Source organism: Phoxinus phoxinus (genome assembly GCF_949152265.1).
Source record: "Phoxinus phoxinus genome assembly, chromosome: 3".
Classification (NCBI taxonomy): Eukaryota; Metazoa; Chordata; class Actinopteri; order Cypriniformes; family Leuciscidae; genus Phoxinus; species Phoxinus phoxinus.
The window spans coordinates 5606189-5627588 of record NC_136878.1 but is presented as its reverse complement, the minus strand read 5'-3'; the positions used below and the strand labels follow the sequence as shown (position 1 = coordinate 5627588).

Here is a 21400-nt window from a genome sequence, read left to right as displayed (position 1 = left end):
GTTTTTAAGAAGTCATATTTCAGTGAATCTATATTTATCTTCTAATGTCACTTGATAGCAGTTAAAATGTTTATTTTAAAATATAATACACACTCTTAGTTTTACCCTCATCTAATTTCCTCTTGACTGATAAGTGATCTATGTAACCTTTCCTTTCCACCTGTTCATACTTTTTATTTCCTAATGAGTCTTCCACAGTCTCTCTCCACACACACACACACACACACACACACACACACACACACACACACACACACACACACACACACACACACACACACACACACACACACACACACACACACACACACACACACACACACACACACACACACACACACACAAATCCACTTATGTCACACACCCGTTTGAACTGCCAATGTATGACAGATATTCCACAATGCCATCTGGCAGAGGAGTGATGTAAATGACCTTCTGATTGATTTTCCTTGCCTCTCTCTATTTCTTTCTCTCCCCGTCTCCAAGCTCTTCCTTCTTTCCCTTTGCCTTCCCCTGTCCGCCTCGCTGTCTCTAAGTGTCTCATTCTTATGAGTTGCTTATACGCTCATAGCAATGTGATGTGACTTTGGATGTGAATTTCATATAAATGTTTCTGCTAATGATTGCGACAGTCAGACAGTGATTCGTCACTTCACAGTTTGTGATGTTGTGGTTCGTCTCGCTGCTGGTTGCTTTGGTTCGTGGCTTAGAGCGCTTTATACAGGAAGCCAGTGAAAATATTTGATCAATTGTGCGAGAGCTCTCTCTGATCCCGCTACAGACGTTACTCACACTCAATAAAAGATGTTATTTCAACTTTAGATCCTCAGTAAAGACTGGGAGCGCTGCCGTCAGCTATAGCCAGGGTTCAGTTCTGTGCCAGTGTGCCGGACACATCATTAATGTGGGATTTACAGTCCTCTCATCTCTATTCAGCATCGTTGGGGGAGGAAGAATTAGTGAAGCTTCATGCTAACTGCAGTGTGACAGCTCATCTGTTCACAGGCTTTCTAGCAACTAGCATTGTTATTACTACAGCCAGTGTGATTAGGTGAATATTAGAAAAAAATCCATACAAATGTAACACATTGTACTGTTAATATGAAGGAATTTTCACAGGTGTTTTACCTTTATATTTTAATTACTTTTTAATTTTACATTATACTGGTGAAACTGAATATCGAGCAAAAGTTAATTTATTTCAGTAATTCAACTTAAAAGGTGAAACTAATATATTATATAGACTCATTACATGCAAAGTGAGATATTTAAAGCCTTTATTTGTTACAATTTTGATGATTATGGCTTACAGCTTATGAAAACCTTTTCACAATATTCTAATTTAGAATTTGGGGTTTTCATAAACTGTTAGCCATAATCATAAAAATTGTAACAAATAAAGGCTTGAAATATCTCACTTTGCATGTAATGAGTCTATATAATATATATTTTTATATATTTATATATATATATATTTTTTTTTTAGGCCAATATGACTGGGAACTATATTCTCATTCCTGCGTAATAATCAAGGAACTGCTGCCGGACCAGCAGCGCAATGATATTACGCAGCGTCTGAAAATAGTCCCCAGCTCGGAAACTTCGAAAGTGACCGGCACTAAGTTTGTAATATCATTGCGCTGCTGGTACGGCTGCACAGTTCCTTGATTATTACGCAGGAATGAGAATATAGTTCCTAGTCATATTGGCCTAAAAAAAATCGCAACTTTTCATTTTAACTAATATATTATATAGACTCATTACATGCAAAGTGTCTAAGTACACTATGTAACTACAGAAGAGTCAAGTTTTAAATAGGAATAATATCGAAACTCTTTGGTAATTTTTTTGAGAGAGACGCTAACGATCTAATCAGATTCAATGATCTATGCTCAGCTATGCTAAAAGTGCTACCGCCAGACCCGGAGATCGGCTGAATGGATTCGAAAATGGTAAAACTGTTTAACTCTAGGGGAGTTGGAAAATGAGCCTATTTCCAAAAAAAGTGGAGTGTTCCTTTAATACGAAGGGCTTGCTCCAGCGCAAACCCTCTTTTGCTGTTAAAAAACTACTGTCAGGATTTACTAAAGACACGCAGTAAAAACTTAGCGCTGAAAAGTTGTGGACAGAGTTATTTTTGAGGCTGATCTCATTGCAAATGCATTTGTAGGAGTTTTCCTTTCGGATGCTAAATTTATGGGAGGAGAACATTTAAATGGATCATTCAAGGTGATTTACTAATGTTTACAATAGTCAATTTACTGGTATTTTCGCCATTATTTACCACCCCACCAAAAAAGCATATCTTAAACCAGACGGAAATTGGTAGATTGCGTTGGTCATTATTGAAATGATCCGGATGCGTCCGTTCTTTAATTTGCATGTCGTCAGTAGATCACACGCAGAACTATCCACTCTCTTTTATGGGATTGCGCTCTCACACTAATTTGCCCTGTTTAGTAAATCTGGCCCTAAGTAAGTAATAATAATGTATAGTTAGCAGTCATTTTCAACAATGTGATCAGGTTCCCATAATATCCTGGTTATAACGTGACTGCTTGCCAAATAAATAGATGGAGGGGAAGTATTGAGTGTAAGTAAGAGTGTTGTAAGTAAATGGTGGGTTGTTTTAACCCAATTTTGGGTCAAATATGGACAAACCCTAACGTTGGATTAAAAATGCATTATACAAATTTAACCCAACGGCTGGGTTTGTCCACATTTGACCCAAAATTGGGTTAAAACAACCCAGAATTTTGTGGTAATAAAGAAAGCAAGGCTGATACTAGAGATATACAACCAGCACAGCTCAAATGTTACACAGTTTAGCAATAATTATGCAATTATATTTGAGAAGATTGACCAATCAGAGGCAAGTATTCTAGAGACCCAGATCTCTGTCAGTTCTTAAAACAGACTCGATGCTTCAAGCTTTGCCTTCCAGATCTCATGACATCATCTCCAGAGGAGTGTACATGTGTGGGTGATAAACTTTTCGTCGATGATAAGATAAAACGAGAATGTTCCAGTTCACGCGATGGTAAAATAATCAGCAGTCAAGTGTTTCAGCCGTGAGAATTAAGCTGCGGCGTTTCTGGCGAGAACGTGTAGATTGCAGCTGCAGTGTTTCTTCAAGTGTTTCTGCTCGTCTGCTGATATCAGACAGGACGGGCGCTGTGACAGCTTTAGACTGTAAATAAACGCTTGGGGAGTGTGTTGGGTTTGGATGCGGACTGGTCTGAGGTTGTGGGAGTGTGATTTTCGGTTGTGGGAAGTTTGGCAGCGAGATTGGGTTGGTTTGGACCTCGCCGATCCCCAGCCAGCTTTACAGAGATTTAAGACTCATAAGTTCTGGTTTATGGTGGGATTTTACTGGGATCTGGTCTAAACTAGGCTTTATAAGACTGTGGTTTGGAGCCGCCGTTACTTGCTGGTTAGTGTCAGTACACGGGATCACAGATGGGTGTGTGTGTTCTGTGTCAATGTCAGTTTCTCTCTTTTTCTTTCTTTCTGTACTTCTGCACCATCTGACACTAACATTGTGCCATGTGGTACCACCCATTTTCTTGTCTTTGGGCCTTTCTCAATCTGTGTTCCTGTCTGTACTTGTGTTCTTGTGAAACGTCATCTTTTGTGGCCCAAGTACTGTCCCAATACACAAGTTTGCATTTTGGCAAGAACGGTTAAAAATCCCGGAAGTGTTCTTGACACGTCCATTTTACCGAGGATGCATCGGTTGGTAACTTGTGTGAACTTGACGGCAGAAACATCCCAGCATTCATTTAGGATTTCGAGGAAGGAGAGGCAGGTCAATACAGAAAGTAGTTTTTCTACAATTTCGTACGCTATTTCATCACTAAATTCACTTCTGAGAACATTTGATGCGAGAAATCAACTGTGTTGACTTTAAATATTGGCATTTTTACGAAAATTTATGGCGAATCAAAAATGTGCTCAAACGTTTTCGGAAGTGAGAATCTCCATAAGCGCCTGCGGGTGTTAAGTTAGCTAGCGAGCCAACCGGCCAGTCTGCTCACAGACTCGTTTTACCCCACAGGCCATTGCCTTTTACCGGTGTTTTTTCCCGCCGTTGGCTAGTGATGTAACACAAACAAACAACAGAAGCAGAATGAAAGGAGACAGGCGTTGCTTTATTGTTATGAATATACACTACATTGTAGTGTACAGTTGTAGTAATCCCTTGAGCTGAGGGTAGGCTTGGGCAATAAAGCCTGACTGTTATCGTCAATAATTCTCGTTATGTTTGGGTACTGCAGACGGCGTCTGTGCGAGGGTATTATTGCGCAATACCAGCATCAGAACACATTGAACATCGTCTCAAACGGTCAGCAGCGTTCTGTGTGCTCGTCACCTTGTGAGTTCATTCTTCCAAGAACAACTAGCAAGAGCGTTCTCCCCAAGAACACAAGTCCGTTCTTTGCATTCTTGGTTTTGAGAAACACCCAGGGCCCTATCTTGCACCCAGCGCCATTGACTTTGTACACCGACGCATGTATCATTCCTATTTTGTACCCGCGCACAGCGGACTTTTCCCTCCACAGACGCACGTCGGTAAATTAGGGATTGAACTTGCGTTCGCGGGGCGGTTCAGCGAAAAGAGGAGGCGTGTTCCGGCCCAGAAGTTCACTGGTGCTATTTTCCAGTTTTAGAAAGCAATTCTGCCACAGACCAGGAAAAACCCAGTCTAAAGGCTCCTGGCGTGCGCTGGCAAATCCGCCGTTATAATAGTAATCCGTGTTGGAACAAGTGCGCCTGAATGTGAGATGACGCTCTGATTGGTTTATTTCACGTTACGCCCAAACCACACCTATGAATAATGAAGCTACTTCAGACCAACCCATTTTAGATTTGCGCCAGGCGCAAGAGGCATTTATCCCGCCGGGAAAATAGCAACAGTGCCGGGATCCGCCCACAAAGTGACTTGCGCTTTGCGCTTTGACACTTGCGTTTCATTAAAATAGGGCCCCCAGTCTTTCTCTTGAATGAAATGTGATTGGTGTAATTCACTTCTTTGATTCTGCATCTCTCTGTTCCTGTTTGTTTCGTTATTTTTATTTTTCCATGTGGTATGTAGGTGTATTTTGGCAGCAGGTCTGTTCTGTATTATAGAAACAGTATAGTCACACTATCACGTAATAAATACACTAGTCAAGTTCATAGAAGCACACAGACACACAGTAAATAACATGTAGCCTATCTGTTGGATCCGTTTAAATAGCCCGTATGGGAAAACATTAAAGTTTAATGAAGATGTCTTTGCTTTCCTTGAAACCTGATATGATGTCAGAAATCATTTCACTGAATTGTTGTTGAAAAGTACAAGCTGCACCGCTTCTCCTGATCAAGTTAGCAGATTGTGCTTTCAGTCTCACCAATAAATCTGCTTGAAACCACCTGTGAGATTCCACATGTGAACGCGAGACGGGGCAGGAAACAAACTCAACCATTCATTCAGACGTTTATGATATTTGATTATGCAGCGCTTTGAAACGCATGATTCTGATCGGTCATTCTGGGATCAAAACGCTCGTTAAGATTTGAAATGCTTTTGTCTCTTCTGCTCACAAAGGCTAAATTTATTTAATCAAAAATCAGTAATATTGTAAAATATTTTTTAAAATGTATTTTATTCCTGTGGTCAAAGCTGAATTTTCAGCATCATTACTCCAGTCTTCAGTGTCACATGATCCTTCAGAAATTATTATAATACGCTGATTTGATACTCAAGAAACATTTCTTATTATTATCAGTGTTGAAAACAGTTGCGCTGCTTCAAAGTTTTGTGGAAACAGCAATAACAGCATTTATTTAAAATGGACATTATACATGTCTTGACTCTCACTTTTGGTCAATTTAATGCATCATTACTGAATAAAAGTGGTAATTTTTTGGAAATAATATATATATTTTTTATATATATTTTAACAAGAATTTACATTCAAATTTGAATAAGTGATTTGGTGTTTATTTTGTTCTTTAAAAAAAGCCCTTAATTGAATAATTTCTGGCACTAAAACACTATTTTTTATATAGTTTTTTAGTGCCAGAAACAAACACAACCATTCTTTATGACCCAGAACCGAATGAAATGCCTCTCTGTCTGACTTTTCAAACACATGACTTAATTATTTGCATAGATCTGTCCGGTATATCGTGATGAAGCACATGGTATCTGTCTCTGGCACTTCATCTGAATATTACTGCACATTTTCTCAACAATGACGTTTCTTGACAGTTTTGGCCGGTCTCTATATACAGACTGCGTTCTGCTCAGAGTATTGATTGCGACAGCACTCACGCCGTACACACACACACACACACACACACATACACACACACACACACACACACACACACACACACACACACACACACACACACACACACACACACACACACACACACACACACACACACACACACACAGAACGTTTTATGAGTATTCACAGCTAGTTTATGTGTTTAGATTGAAGTTAATGAACGCACCCAGTTTAACTGCATGGGGCAGTGTGTCTCTGAGGGACGTTTATGAAGTTGAATAGACCTTCTGTTCACCTAGCCGCCGTACAACACCTTCAGAAACCGTAAAACCACTGATGCTGAAGTGGCGGACCATCTGGATGCGGTATGACGTCACGGTTACGCTACGTAAAATCACCACCTGTTATATTTCAGGTTTATATGTGCAATTGTGTGATTGGGAAATTGAACAGATTCATAAAGAAAACATGAATGACACGATATGCGTTTCTTTTTCAATACTTGCATGTATGATCCTGATACTTGCATGCTTTCATCGTATTGAAGTTTTTAGCTAAACATTAGCTAACATAAACTTTGTGGTCCATGCGTATGAATGATTCATATAAAGAATCATCCAATTTCTTACATATGCCATTACATATACACAGATCTGCACTGTAAAAAAATATCGTGATTTTAATGGTAAAAGACTGTAAAAATGGTTAACAGAAAGTTTCCTTTCTATATACGGTAAATAACTGTGATAGATCTAATGGTACATTTAATGTAATTTTACTTTAAAATGCAGCTTTTCTTAAATCTTCAGTTTTTGAAAGTGAAAAAGAACATCTCATTGTATAATTTACAGTGAAAAACCGTAAATTGACATTCCCACAATTCCCTGCGTGACACTTCACATTTGATGTATTTTTGTTGAAATAACTGTTTCTTCATAGTTTTCTTCTAATCAGTTATGTACATTAGGGTTTTATGTTACATTTAATGTTGATTAAATTAAGTTATTGTTTATTGCATTTTTTCAAATTTCACGTGTGTTACCATGTTAACGTTTGTGTGAATCACACTGTGCAGCTTCTATCTATTAGTATTAACTTTCTTGTGGAAGAGCTGCTTGTGATGAGCTTTGATTGATCATGTGACACATCACTGCTGTGATTGTTGGTCTTCAGTGTATTACAATGGTACTAAACAGATATTAATACTTCAATAGGTTGGTAAATTAACATTATATCAGATAATGAAATATGGTTTATTACTGAAATTTTAAGTTAAGTCTGTAAAACCTAAAATGTTACTACCGTAGATCAAAATTCCAGTAATTTACCGTAAATTTAACAGATTCTTTTATACAGTGTTTGCTTTCTTCCTTACAACGAACGTTCGGCATTAAATGAAGATTGTCTCTTGAGCAAGTGTGTTTGAATCCACTTCCACAGCAGAAAACATTTGGCTCTAGTGCAACACTGAAACCAGCAGCCCTCTAATTACTGGTGTGACGACTTGACTTTCTAAACCACCGTTACACCATATGAGTAAACAAGTCGTGAAAATATTTAACACCAGATTTAGGCTGAGCTAAAACATAAAACACGCACTGAAATGTGTGTTTGCTTACAGGCTTGTCTGAGTAACCTGTTGTTCCAAACCTCTATGACTTACTTTTTTCCATTGAGAACCTGCAATGGAAGCATACAGTGAGCAAGGTCTGGAAAACGGTCAAAAAGGGCCTTCATGCGACCCGTGCGAAATATCTCAAGTGTTAATGAGGCCTGTGTACGACAGCGCTGTGTGAATTTCAGTGACTATTAGCTGAAATCAGCTCTCGTACTTCATGTGCCAGATCTCATTAATGATTCTGCATCTACACTGCCACTTAAAAGTTTGGGGTCAGTACAATTTTCTTAAAGGTACACTATTTAACTTTTGGGTCTCTAGTGGTTAAAAAACTACATGCATTTTGCAGAAGAACATTGTTTTGGTTGTGTTTCGGATCTACGATGAATATGGTGCTTTCTCATAACTAAATAAAGAGAGAAAGATTATATGACTGCTCATCAAACATTCACTACTAGGCTTAAGAGATGTAACCAGTTTAGATGGAAAGGATCTCAAGCTGTCTAGCTGAAGACGTTACTGTATCTTTACCCGTTAATAGACACGCTACTTCCTTGAAAATAAATTCCAGCACAGCTACACCAACCATAATGAAATAAGCCTTCACAATAGATGATGCTTTACAATGAACTCTGTTAGAGATCTACATGTGGCAATTTATCTCTTCAGTAAAACACCTTACTCATCTGGTGAGCAATAAAAACGCCATCTTTGTGTTTACACAGTTCTTGCTATCATTTAGGCCTGAATTTACCCTCAGTTCTTGCTATCTCCGAAAAGCCAAGCCAATGTTGATTCTTGTTTTATTACGAGCTGTCGCGCTCTCTTTTTGCCAGCAGACTCTCCTCTGTTCGGTGTTTGTTTAAATCGGGAGATTTACATGAGGTTGGAGATTTAGCGGCTCCATGTAATAACCTTTCCCGCTCGTTCCAACAACTAACCTCTGGCACTCTCACACCAGACACACGTCAAAGTAGCCGGAGCAACTTTACTCTGTTTACGGATATGACGAGACATGCACGGGCCAGTTTTATTCAGTTTCCCACGAAGACCATCCCGACAGGTCTAAAATATTAACAATTATAGCAGGCTTGTCATAGTGATTTAAGGTACGACAAAAACACGTTTTGGAAGAAGGATTGATGATGCATTGACTCATTAAAATTTTGTTCATTTTGAGCAAAACATTTTCACATAGTTTTTAAATACATATAAATTAATACTTTTATTCAGAAAGAATGCATTAAATGTATCAAAAATAACTGCAAATACCGTTTCACAGTATTACCGATACTGTTCTTACTGTATTTTTGATCAAATGAATGCAGCCTTGGTGAGTGAGAATAAAATGTTGTTCATTTCAAGTAAATTTTTTTAATTACAAATTCATTTAAATAAGAATTACATTTGCAATCAATTATCATTGTTTTGAGGAAGTAGCAGACGCTCTTGTTCATATTGTGAAATTTTTTGGTAACTTTTATTTCTTCATCTGTCCTGAAATCCTGCAAGTGAGTGTAAAAATGCATGAATTTTCATTCACTATTTTCTCTTTAAAGCTGCAGTTCGACTCGAACCAGTTTTTCTCTCTGCCCTACAGACGAGTCAGAACCATGAAAGGCCTGGAGAATAATGCAAAACCCCATTCGCTAAACATACATTTGTACACGCATTCACACACACACACTCACTACTTGTTCTTCATCAGACCTCATATTGCTCCCATTTCCTTTCCTTTGAAACCTCTTCCGTACACTTCTTGATTTCAGATGTGTTTATTGTGTGTGTTGATGTGTGTACAGGGTCCGCTGTTGTCCTCGAGGGCACAGCATCCAGTACATCTGTTCTGTAACTGATCGAAATCAAAGACTTACACACCACATGTTCTCAAGTGCATTAATGAGAAAACCCAAGAAGCTTTTACAATCGCACACGATGGCTAAAAAACAACACCAAAAAACACGTGTTTGCGAGTTAATTATTTGTTTCCACCTCCAAACTGGCTTTTGCTTTACTTATCCGAGATTGTGGTTTCGTGGATAACGGCATCCATGTTGTCTTTAGCCATTTTTTGGGTGCTGTTGTGCTGTAATTGCTCTCAGATGCTCCTTGTGTTTTATTTCTGTTTACTCTCCAGTGGAAACAGAAGTTATGACAGGAATCAAAGAACGTGGCGGTCTTTTGTGCTATTGCGGCCTCAGACCAGCAATGCTGCATATTTCTAACACATGTTTTCGACCAGGTTCTTGTCTTTTCGCCACATAAATGTTTTTCTCGGATGCTTTTCAACGATGCGCACTAGAAGAAGCGCCGCTTTCATGCAGTACAATGATGGATAAATGTAGTCTCAAACGTTTCAGTGTCTCGTATAAAAGGCAGCTGAGCACACATGAAAGCATATGTCTGCCATCTGCAGGGTTTCTGTTTATATAAGATTATCTTATTAAAGAGGTGGTTGTGTGATAATTGAAGACCACTTGAGTGGATTGAGATTGAAAGCGGACTGCGGTCTACAGTCGCATGAGTTTGCAACCCTGCTGTAATGTCACGCTTGACTTGCGCATCAGGCTGGGATTTCAGAGTTATCTTTTCTTTAATTCTGTTTGAATTGGCCCGACCGCAGCGGCCTCAGGTTCGCAGGGCGTCCGTTGTGATTTACGCATGCACCACTTGAACTGGATTTGTTGCACCAAACATGAACTTTTGTCCCGTTTCAGAGCTGAGTTGTTTACTGTTGAAAGCTCAGCTGTCTTTGAAGTAAATCTCTTCATGACTTCTTTTACTGTCTGATACTCTCTTTTTGTTTCCTAAAGCTTTCACTGTGAAACTTTACCCAAGTTCAAAAGTGCAGCTTATGTCGGTTTTAGTCACTTTTATTTGAGATCTGATTTGTACATACACTACCGTTCAAAAGTTTGCTGTAAGTTCTCAAAAGGATTTGATACTTTTATTCAGCAAGGATGCGTTTAATAGATCAAAAGTGGCAGTAAAGACATTTATAATGTCTGTTTCATTAATTTGAGATAAATGTTGTTCTTTTGAACGTCTATTCATCAAAGATTCCTGAAAAATGTATCACCGTTTCCTCAGACATATTATGAACTGTTTCTAACATTGATATTAAGAAATGTTTCTTGAGCATCTCTTCATCATATTAGAATGATTTCTGAAGGATCATGTGACACTGAAGACTGGAGTAATGATGAAATTCAGCTTTGCATCACAGGAATAAATTACGTTTTAAAATATATTAAAATAGATAATAGTATTTCAAATTGTAATAATTTTTCACTGCATAAGAGACATTATTTAAAAATATTAAAAAAATCATGCCAACCCAAAACTATTGAACGGAAGTGTATGTTGGCCTGAAGTTTATTTAGTTAACAAAGTAAAAATGAGAGTCTAGAGTCAAAGTAACATTCATTGAAATAGAAAGCAGTTATTTTAAATTCTTCTCTTTAAAAATATGTCATAATAATAACATTTTACTTTATTTTTAATCAAATAAACGCAGCCTTGGTGAGCATAAGAGACGTACAAAATTTCTTAATTTTTTAGACCCTTTCGACCGGTAGTGCATTTAAAAGGGGAACTCCAAATCAATGCATTTATTGAATAATATGACTATGCATAATGTCAATAAGATAGCAACAGAATCTGAAGGTGATGTGTGTAGTTTTACTAGCAGCACAGAAAAGCATCTGGACTACGCAGGCATAAGGTCTCCATCTTGCACTTGAAGGCTTCTCTATGTGTCACGATGTTGTTCTGACCATTAGCTGTGTGTCTTTTCAGCTGACGGATGGAGGAAAGGCGGCTAAAGCTGGAGTCGCTGTGCGAGATCTGGTCCTGTCCATTGATGGCATCAGCACTGAAGGCATGAACCACCTTGAGGCTCAGAATAGGATTAAAGCCAGCACAGACAAGCTCAACCTCTCGTTACAGAAGTAAGAATATGCATGCACCACTTTGGTAATTGGCTAAATGAATAAATAAATATTATGCTAAAAATGACATGCATTTTGAACACAAAGATATAGGAAACAGTGCTAGTTCAAAATATATATATATTTTTTTTTTATAAAAGTCTATGTTTTGAATAATATACAAGGATACACTTACTCTTATTCTGCAGTATGTATATTAGCACATATACAAATTATATGTATGCATAGAATACATAAACAAACTAATACCTTTGCCAAAATGTGCAGTATACTGTATGCATGGAATAATGTATCCCACAATGCAGTGTGCTTGCCTTGAACTTCCATTATGACTACAGAGAAGTAAAATTAACTGTTAATTTTCCTAAATTTCTTTCTTGATTCATTTATTAATTTAATTTTGATTAATTCATTTTTATTTATTGTGTATTTTTATATATTTATTTATTTTTCCCTCACTGAATTTAAAATTAGATAATGTGACAACAATAGAGCATTCTACTTTCTGAAATCTTTATTATTTATTTATTTTTGATTAACTTAGTTTTTATTTATTATATATTTGATGTATTTATAATAAAAGAACATATCTTGTGACAATAGAGCATTCTACTGTTTGGAATGTTTATTTTGGAATAATGCCTTCTGTTCCACTTTCTTTTTTTAAATATACTTTTTTTTTAAATTACCTGTCAAGCTGCAAACATGACAATAACGACCATAAATCTGGTCCCTATAATATTCCAAGACATTTGATAGCTTTGTGTGAGGAACAAAATAAAAATTGAAATGCCACTGAAAATCTTACCTTCACACAAATTTAAAGAAAAAAAGTAAAAAATGAAACCATCTATATATATATATACAATACTTTGGTTTTGTTTTACATGTATTCGTCATGACTTGATAAATAAGTGAAGGCTAAGACCTAATGAAAGATAAAACATTCAGACTTTCATCATAACAGTGTACTTGAGCCGTGTCAGGTTGAAAGCGTATGCTAACTCATCTCTCAGACCCAGTGTTGTCACGTTGGAGAATCGCAAACACTAATCTATCGTAAATGCGGAGAACTAGTGGAGCACAATTGTCCAAACTTTTGACTGGTACGGTATGTGTTTTGGGACCAGAATAAGTGTGTGTTTTGTTTGCATGTGTGTGTGCCAGCTTCCTGTTTCCCTGTTTTGCCACTAATGGAAAATTTTGTCTCACTGTCAAGCCATGGGAAACACACACGCACTTGCTGACACATAGCAGACTCAGTGTGCCCAGTGGTGACAGAAAAACGCACATGGATTGGTCTAGTGGAAGTGAAAACAGTGAGAGAGAGAGACTGGCAGTGATGGACAGATAAATTCACTGTGTCAAACACAATGAATATGGGAGAAAATCAGATACAGGCCAAAATGTAAGATTTGAATTGCTTTTAAAATTTCCATCCATTTGGATTACACAGTTTTAACATAAACAAACTAATAAACACTCTGTTTAGTTCCTGTCTCTATGAAGCCCCTCCTTCTGAAAAGTGTGCTCTAATTGGTCAGCTGGACCAGTGTGTTGTGATTGGTCAACCGCTTTGAGCATATTAGGGAAATGTCCCGCCCCTCTTACCATAACCGCAACACACTACTAACTAACTCAATCAGGCCCCGCCCCTTTATTTTGCATATGCCTAGAGTGTGATAGTGATGGCTAAGTAATCACATTCTCTAAGTTTTACTGGGGCTTAGTATTAATAAAACTATACCAGCATCAGCACCATCTGAAACCAGCAGTGTGTGTGTGTGTGTGTGTGTGTGCATACTTATTGAAGTGTGATATGCAGACCGTCATGGTTTATCTGCTGTACACACAGGTCTATGCAAGTATGTGAAAGCAAACACTTCTATCATGAGCTTGATTTCATGCATTGTGGCTTTCTGAAATGTGTCAATGCAATAATGTTGCAATCTCAGTCTTCTAGTCAGCTTTTGCTTTCAGGTCAACTGTTTTCATTTGAGAAGGACCTTGCTGAGCAATTTGGATCTTATAAACATGTTTATAGCAGCTACCAACGACATTGCCCACTTGACTAATGGCAGTACATTTTCATTTATGTAATTAACAGGCGCTTTTATCCACTACAAATGGATACTCACAAAAATCGTACAAAAGCTATTTGTCAAAGAGCCAACAATATTCATAATATACAATGCCAGGTTTATTAGTTTACACAAGAATGTTTAGTATGTTCAATGAGGCCGCAGACTTGCAATGCACTGGTGAGGCATATCACATTTGTGTACGTGCATTGGGTCTCATTCATGAAACACGAGCAGAACTAATTTTTGTGTAAATCGTGTGTAAAGTGATTCTGGTGTAAATTTTCGGATTCATTCAAATGTTCGTATATTCCAAATGTTAGTTGGTACGAAAGAAATATACACCTGCTCCCAGTAAATAGTGCGTTTAACATCCGAATGTTTTGCTCATTAATAAGGCTGCATTTTAATTCACCTTAATCGGGTACATATTTACACAGCATTTTGAAAAAATATGATATATAGTAATTACATTCGTTTTTTCTTTTTACTTATATTATGAGAGCCAGTAATAGCATCTGCAAACGGAACACTTTAATCAAATAATTAATTGCTTTCAATAGGGCTGGGCTATATTTTTTCGAAGTGAACTAATTCGTTTTTTGCAGTCAAGCTTCATGTCGAACCATTTTCTTTTCACTACTGGGACTGTTCGATTAACAGATGAAACTCCATTAACTTTATCTGTAATATCTGCCAAGCTTCCTTTTTTTTAGGACCTGATACGCCTATGTACACTTGAAAATAAAATGTGCCGTTTTGAATGAACTTCTGATAATAAAATATGATCTGATAATGAGAAATTTTTCTTTTTCATTCGCTTTTAAGAAGACATGTTGAAATCCTTTGTTTGGTGTCATAATATGATGCCCATATATAGTTGTCAGTCGGATTTAATGGGCGGGATTTATGGTAATTGAGAATGAGCGTGCACGCGCGTCCCATTTACGACTGATTGGAATTCATAACACACACACACATTTCACTATCACATCTGATGTTTACGAAATATTTGTGAATCAGGAGAAGAGTTTTCGGGAAGGTCTTTTTACGCGCAGATCACTCACATTTACTCGTGTATATTTACGAATGTTTCATGAATGAGACCCATTGAGTGTGTTTCTGGAAGTACCAAACCTCATTAATCAAGGGGGCGATACAGTTTCCATCAAATGTCCACATCAGGTCACTGCTATGCATAATGTCTCTTCAAACTGTTCCTCTGTCATCATGACAGTAGTCGAGCTGAAAGAGAAAACTGACTGTAGAAGAAGACTTTCATTATAAGCCTTCATGACAACACTGAAAATTCAAGAAACACTTTTGTTGCGCTCTGAAACATTCGAGAATACAGTAATGCACAAAATCTTGCATGCATGGATTGAAGTGTTTGCATTGGTCTAATGCAAAGAGTCTTGCCGTTCAACAACAGTTGTGTATTCTGACCGTATATTCTTCTTTGAAGCACCATAAATTGCAAATATTTCAAATGTTTTGCATGAAACAGACAGTTTTCTGCACAGCGGTGATGCACTTTAGTCTGGGTTACCAGGTTATGTTGCAGTTTAGGGTTTAGTTTTACCTTTTATTATTCGTAATTACAGAAGACTGCAGGTAATGACTGATTTTATTCATTAAATTGGTTTTGTGTAAATCGGAAACAGCAGAGAATTAAACATTTTTGAGCAAGACACTCAAAAACCAGACGTTTGTTCGGTTTTGTGTGTTCGTGTGTGTGTGTGTGTGTGTGTGTGTGTGTGTCTGTGGGCCTTGTTTTTAGTGCTAATGGAGGACGCTTGAGTTTTATTGGAGAGTTATGTGGAGATGCCAAACTCGGCTTTAGCTGCAGTTATTGGGTAGAGATTTTGAGTTTTACAGGCTTTCTGTTGATTCTCATATATGACAGTAGATTACACAGAGAGAACGAGAGGCTGCATGTTAATTAAACGCACATGCAGTGAATTATTTTATTGATTTCTTTTGGTTTGTGTTCGCTGTGAGAGGACCAGTGTCACTGCTGTACTTCACCTCACTTACCATCAGATCAACTCACAGATTTTTATATTAATGTTAATTTCTTAAGATTATTTATTTTTTATTTTATTGTATTATTAATTCATTCATCCACTCAACATGAAGAACATTCATTCATCCATTTATTTTTTCATATTTATTTATTCACTATAAAGTCCTTTTTTTTTTATCCCCTGAAGACCATTGTTAATTTCCAACATTTATATATTTATTTTCCCCTTTAGTCCATTTACAGTTTTAATTTCGTAAGTTTTCTTACATCAAAACAGTTGTGGTCTAGTTTTCGATGACAGTTTCCACCTTCTTTCTGACCCATAGAATTAAACATCTTAATTTTTAAACTGAATTTGTATCTTAATATAAAGGATTTTTTTTTTTGCCCCATTGCAAATATATTCTTATAAGCTTCAACTGTTATCTTATTTTAATGATGCTTTCACTTTTTGTTTTATTGTGTATACCGGTAAATATGAAAATTTGGCAAAAGTTCATTTATTTCAGTAATTCAACTTAAAAGGTGACACTAATAAATTATATATACTCATTACATGCAAAGTGAGATTATTTCAAGCCTTTATTTGTTATAATTTTGATGATTATGGCTTACAGCTTATGAAAACCCCAAATTCAGAATTAGAATAATGTGAAAAGTTTTATATATTTTTTGAGTTTCACCTGTGTAAGAGGAGAGATGGGCCTCTATTAAAACAAAATGGGAGAACTCATTGTGGCTTTATTTATTATAGACCACGCAAGCATAATATATGATGCTATTGTTGGTTTGATGTTGTTGAAACCAGTTTTTGAGATTTTGGTATTTCCCTATTCAAGTAGACAGGAGCTGTACTTACTGGACTTGTAACCAAGATGGCCAACAAGTGGACTGACTTTTCCTCGCTGACGTTTTGTGTTGTGTGTTTAGAGGATGTTTATGTTGGCCGTTCTGAGACACTGCAGGCTTCTGTTTCGACATTAATGAACTAAAATGAGTTTATATACACTGAAATAACAAAGAAGGCACTTTGGGGAAAAATAATTGCCCTTGAACGCCCTCCCTCAACAGCTTGAATCACGTAAACTAAGCTAAACAACAAATCTTGTCAGCTTCATGAAAACCTATAATTCTTCATTCCCTTATTTGAGTGTGTGTTCTTGATTGTGGGCATATGTTGTTTATGCATCTGTCTGTTTTTGTGTTTTGGTCCAGGTTTGACGTTTTGTTAGGCCACATCCACAACACACAAATGATCCTCACTGGTTCTGAATGCTTAAACACACACATGAGTGCCAGATCCTAATCAGAGCTCGGATTAAACTGACCACACAACTTCTTAGGCACAGAGAATACGTCAAACATGCCGTCAGATTCAACCATTTACCGCAGGGTTGAATGCAGGTTACTTGATTACATGGGTTTGTGGGGATGTGTTTTGCTGACCGATTGGAGCTTAATTTAATTAAACCATTTAAACCTCATCCCAATCCACTTTTGAATAACCTCAGGACCATAACAAACCCTGACATGGGTTCATATCCCGAGAGAGAGAGAGAGAGAGAGGAAAAAGAGCTAATCTGGTCTGCTAACAGTCTTTATTATATTAATGTCTTCACTTTTTTTACTTAATTTTTGCTCTTAATGTCTGTAACTCATGCACTTTTATCTCTAAACTCTCTCTGTGAGTGTATTCTGAGCACTCATCTGTCCGAGGACTGAAAAGCGTAAGCTGCAGCTTGTCTCACACACTGTCCTGCACTGAGCACATCCCTGAATGTGTGTGTTGGCGTTCACAGGATATCACAGCTGGATAAAATCCCATTTTCCATTAGTGAGATACAGCAGGATAAAAATCAACATTTGGAAAAGAGTTCAAAGCGTAATTAAATTCCCACCAACATAGACATTTTTTAATATTTCATGGTTTTGTACTTGATGTTGTACTTAATGTATACATGTACTTCATGTCCTCTTGCTCTCTTTTTCAACATGGCATCTTAAAGGAGTAGCTCACCTAGAAATTAATATTCTGTCATTTTTAGCCTCATGTCGTTCCAAACCTGTATGGCTTTCTTCTGTGGAACACAACTGACGATGTTTAGTAGGATATATAATGCCCAAGTTGCTCTTTTCCAAGTGACAGAATGACAAAAAGGTTTTAAAAAAAGTACACAATATTCATTTTGGATTAACGGTCCCTTTAAAGCTGATGTGATTTCTGTGCTCCTAGTGTCATCACATGGTAGTGCAATTTCATACAGGTTTCCTGAACACTCTGCCATTGGTCCATTATTGAGTACATACGGTTCTTGAGTTGAGCTATATGGAGAAAGTTATATGTTCTTTAGATCAGTGTATTGGTGTCTTGGGTTATTTAACCCTGTCATGTGAAATAATAACAACCAAAAAAAAATCTAACTTTTTGAAATGGATTTTTTTTTGAAACTTTAGACTAAATATATTTTAAAAAAATTGTTGATTAATAGATTTAATACATCAGGCTTTTTATTTTTCTCCCTGTTTAATCTCATTGTTGTCTAGGAGAATCAGTTGAGATAATAGAGATCTGATTTGTGATGTTCCTGTGGGTTGTTTTTTAACAAGTCTTTCTCAAGCGGACACATTCACATACTGTAGCAGAATAGGAGCTATGAGTTTGCAAGAGTTTTAGTTATTAATGAAGGAAAATCAGTGAGTCCTGTGTCAGACTGCAGCCTCAGGGTGTGAGATATAAATGAGATGTCACACAGATGGCCTGAGAGAGTGTGAGATCATGATGCTACCGTACGGTAGATGCTTCGTTTATGCTACAGACATAAATGTATGGAAATATAAGTGATCAGACAAATTAAATACACTTAGTGGATGATCAAGTAGGTGAAAAATCCCACAGATTTGCTTTAATGTCCCATACTGTATCTAGAGACCAGAACATCACAGATACTTGATGATGGACCAGTAAAATACAGAAGAAATTAGTGTTTTTCTGATTTTATGAACTTCTCAGGACATATTTTTAGAAACATATCTACAGGTGTTAACACATCTGCACTTGTGTTGTATTCCAGCTAACAAGAATATGTGAGAATTTATTTAATTAACTTTTTTTTTAATGAACTCTGGAATTGATTTTTGTGTCTTAATGAGACATAATTTTATCACTCCCTTTATAATCAACTGGGCTTTCAACACTAGAAGCTCCCGGCTTACATATTTATTTAAGTAACTTCTGGCAGTTGGGCCACCTTTCAATTTTTTTTTTCAATGTTTATGAAAGAAGTCTCACCATGGTCACAGTAAAAACAGTAAAATTGTGCATTATTATTACAATTTAAAATAACTGTTTTCTATTTGAATATATTGTAAAATGTAATTTATTCCTGTGATCAAAGCTTAATTTTCAGCATCATTACTCTAGTCTTCAGTGTCACATGATCCTTCAGAAATCATTCTAATATGATGATTTGCTGCTCAACTTTTATTATTATCAATGTTGAAAACAGTTGTACTGCAGTGCTTAATATCGTAAAAACTGTAATACTTTTTTTCCAGAAGGACAGCATTTGTTGTATCAGCTGTAACATTATTAATGTCTTCACTGTCACTTTTGATTTTTGAAGTATAAATCTTACTGACCCCAAACTTTTGAATGGTAGTATATCTCATTATGTTTTAGAAAAGGCTATTTTAATATCTGAATTTGCTTAGATAATTGATATTGCCACCTTAAAATAGTCTATTTTATAAATATTTGTACCTTTGCTGGGAAGGACATTAAGAGACTGTCTGTCTTCAATTTTGATTAGTTGAATACTACTAAGTTTGTTAAAATAACTACTTCATAAGTTCCAATCAATGCTTTTAAAACAAAGGATTCAGTTAAGTAACATGAATTAAACCAGAGTAGTTTCTCTCTTTCTCTCTCTGGCGCTGTTCTGGCAGTCTTCTGTGTGGATCTATATTGAGTGTACTGAGAACAGATTATTAGCTCATAACTGCAGCAGTGTGACCACTCATGTTCATCTGACCGGATCAACAGTGCTAAACTCGACCCGATCTCACTTTAAAGACCTCCGGGGAGCGGTGGAGTCATGTGTGGATGTGTGTGTGTTTACATAGAAAAACAAAGATGCAAAGGTTCCACATATAGGAGCAAATGCTTTACATCTCCTGTTATATATAATACACTCTTCAAGATGTGTGTGGTTATATTTTATGGACAAGATTGTATCTAGAAGCTAAATCTGATGAAACCTCCCTTTGGGAACATCCTTAAAGGTCAAAATGATTCATAAATAAAAAAATAAAAAAAACTAAGAGATGTGTGAGATTATTCTAGAAGGTCTTAAGTTCATATATTCTCAGAGATGGTAACTGATACTCGATCGGTCTGCCAGCCTCACACACAGACACACACCAATATCGCTTGCTGTCAAACCATAGTTTTAGTTTAATAACACACCACATCATGCAAGTTTCAAACCAAACCTGACCTGGTTTCTTTTAATTGACGCAAAACTAATTCTGCTCTCCCCTGCAGGCTAAATAATTTCAGAAGCGTTCAACAAACTTCCATGCAGTTGTTCCGTGTCATTATAAATACAGGCCTATGATTTTATTGCAAACCACAGTTCGACGTTCCTCATGTAGTGCCACTGCCAGCACTAGATGTGGTCACAGCAGAGTCATTAATGTTTTTGTGCGTTGTTTGTCTTCCAACAGAGCTTCCAGTCTTCCAAAACCAGATGTGGCACCAAAGGTATGAGATTTACACACACATAAAGCCAGCGAGAGCGCACAACTGGACTATTGTGAATGGATTGTTTGTTGTGTATGTCATTATACCCCTCTAAGACAGACACACAGCTCTATATGTATGCATGAGGTTTAGTTTTGCATGTTTATAGTAAAAGTGCACCTCTGCGTTCAGTTCAGTCTTGCGGTTGTGTTCAGAATAGAAAACTAGTACACTGCATACTGAACATTTAATAATGCATATACCTATTTTTTTTTTATATTATATGAAACAGTAATTATATGCAACTTGCAGTGTGCTATACTGGTGTCACATGATGCATGCTTCTCATTATACTGCATGTTTCATTTGGAAAGTTGCTGTTCATTTATAATCTCTGATAGATATGGTTATTTACATTTATATGTATGCATTCGTCAGATGCTTTTATCTAAAGTGACATGCATTGCATTCAAGCTGTACATTTGAATCAGTTCATGCATTTCCTGGGAATCGAACCCATGTCATTGGTGTTGTAAGCACTATGCTTTACTGAACTACAGGAACTACAGGAATGCATTATTTGTCGTTTTTAATCCAGTTTCATGTTAAAATGCCTTAACTTTTGGCTCATCAAAATAATGATTCAAGATGGAGATGTTAAAAATTTTAATGGTTAATGATGACTATTGTAAATAGTCAAAGC

General features: G+C 36.8%; 2 protein-coding genes across 4 annotated transcripts in view; one reads left to right on the top strand and one right to left on the bottom strand.

Moving 5' to 3' along the window:
* The window catches only part of osmr (oncostatin M receptor), a 599178-nt gene that overhangs the window by 525153 nt on the left and 52625 nt on the right, over positions 1-21400 (bottom strand). The window lies entirely within an intron of this gene.
* pdlim5a (PDZ and LIM domain 5a) overlaps positions 1-21400 on the top strand; it is a 55201-nt gene that overhangs the window by 4332 nt on the left and 29469 nt on the right. For both annotated transcript variants that reach the window (XM_079608299.1, XM_079608298.1), the window contains exons 3-4: positions 11698-11849; positions 20682-20718. In XM_079608299.1, the coding sequence (XP_079464425.1) occupies positions 11698-11849; positions 20682-20718 (189 nt within the window). The remainder of the gene's footprint in view (positions 1-11697; positions 11850-20681; positions 20719-21400) is intronic.